Below are 904 nucleotides of genomic sequence, written 5' to 3'. Positions count from 1 at the left end.
GAGCCGCGGCTGCCCGGCGCCCCCTCCCCCTCGCCGCGGAGGAGGGGACAGTCGTCGCAGTCCGGGCGGCGGACACCCGCTGCCGGCCGGCCACCGCGGGATCGGCGCTGCCTGCCGCCGCCCGGAGGGCCGCTGTCGCCGGGAAGCGTGTTCGTCTGCGGGCGCCCAGCTACCGCTGCGCCGAGAGCGCTCCGGGAGTGACCGCGACTTTTCAAAGCCGGGCAGCGCGCGCGAGCTGACAAGTGAGAGCGCTGGCGGCGTCCGAACCCTGAGCACCTGGGAGCGAGCTGGTGAGCAGGGCGCAGGGGGGAGGACAGCCGGCGGGTGCGCGCGCCCCTCGAGGAACTTTCCTTGCCCAGGGCCCCGGGAGGGGTGTCCCCCGCTCGCCAGCGCGCTGTTGCGGCCCCGAAACTTCTGCGCGCAGCCCAAACTAACCCCACGTGAAGTGACGGACTGTTCTATGACTGCAAAGATGGAAACGACCTTCTACGACGATGCCCTCAACGCCTCGTTCCTCCAGTCCGAGAGCGGCGCCTACGGCTACAGTAACCCCAAGATCCTGAAACAGAGCATGACCCTGAACCTGGCCGACCCGGTGGGCAGCCTGAAGCCGCACCTCCGGGCCAAGAACTCCGACCTCCTCACCTCGCCCGACGTGGGGCTGCTCAAGCTGGCGTCGCCCGAGCTGGAGCGCCTGATAATCCAGTCCAGCAACGGGCACATCACCACCACGCCGACCCCCACGCAGTTCCTGTGCCCCAAGAACGTGACAGACGAGCAGGAGGGCTTCGCCGAGGGTTTCGTGCGCGCCCTGGCCGAACTGCACAGCCAGAACACCCTGCCCAGCGTCACGTCCGCGGCGCAGCCGGTCAGCGGGGCGGGCATGGTGGCTCCGGCGGTGGCT

The 904-nt window shown here is 70.2% G+C and overlaps 1 protein-coding gene across 1 annotated transcript in view; it reads left to right on the top strand.

The window, feature by feature from the left end:
* The first annotated feature begins 6 nt into the window (after nt 1–6).
* Nucleotides 7–904, top strand: part of JUN (Jun proto-oncogene, AP-1 transcription factor subunit) — a 1,384-nt gene continuing 486 nt past the window's right edge. The window contains 1 exon segment of the mRNA XM_077768073.1: nt 7–902. Within this exon segment, the coding sequence (XP_077624199.1) occupies nt 461–902 (442 nt within the window). The 5' untranslated portion in view covers nt 7–460.

This window comes from Crocuta crocuta, unplaced genomic scaffold (genome assembly GCF_008692635.1).
Source record: "Crocuta crocuta isolate KB4526 unplaced genomic scaffold, BGI_CrCroc_1.0 scaffold85, whole genome shotgun sequence".
NCBI lineage: Eukaryota > Metazoa > Chordata > Mammalia > Carnivora > Hyaenidae > Crocuta > Crocuta crocuta.
This window is presented reverse-complemented; position numbering and strand designations above follow the sequence as displayed.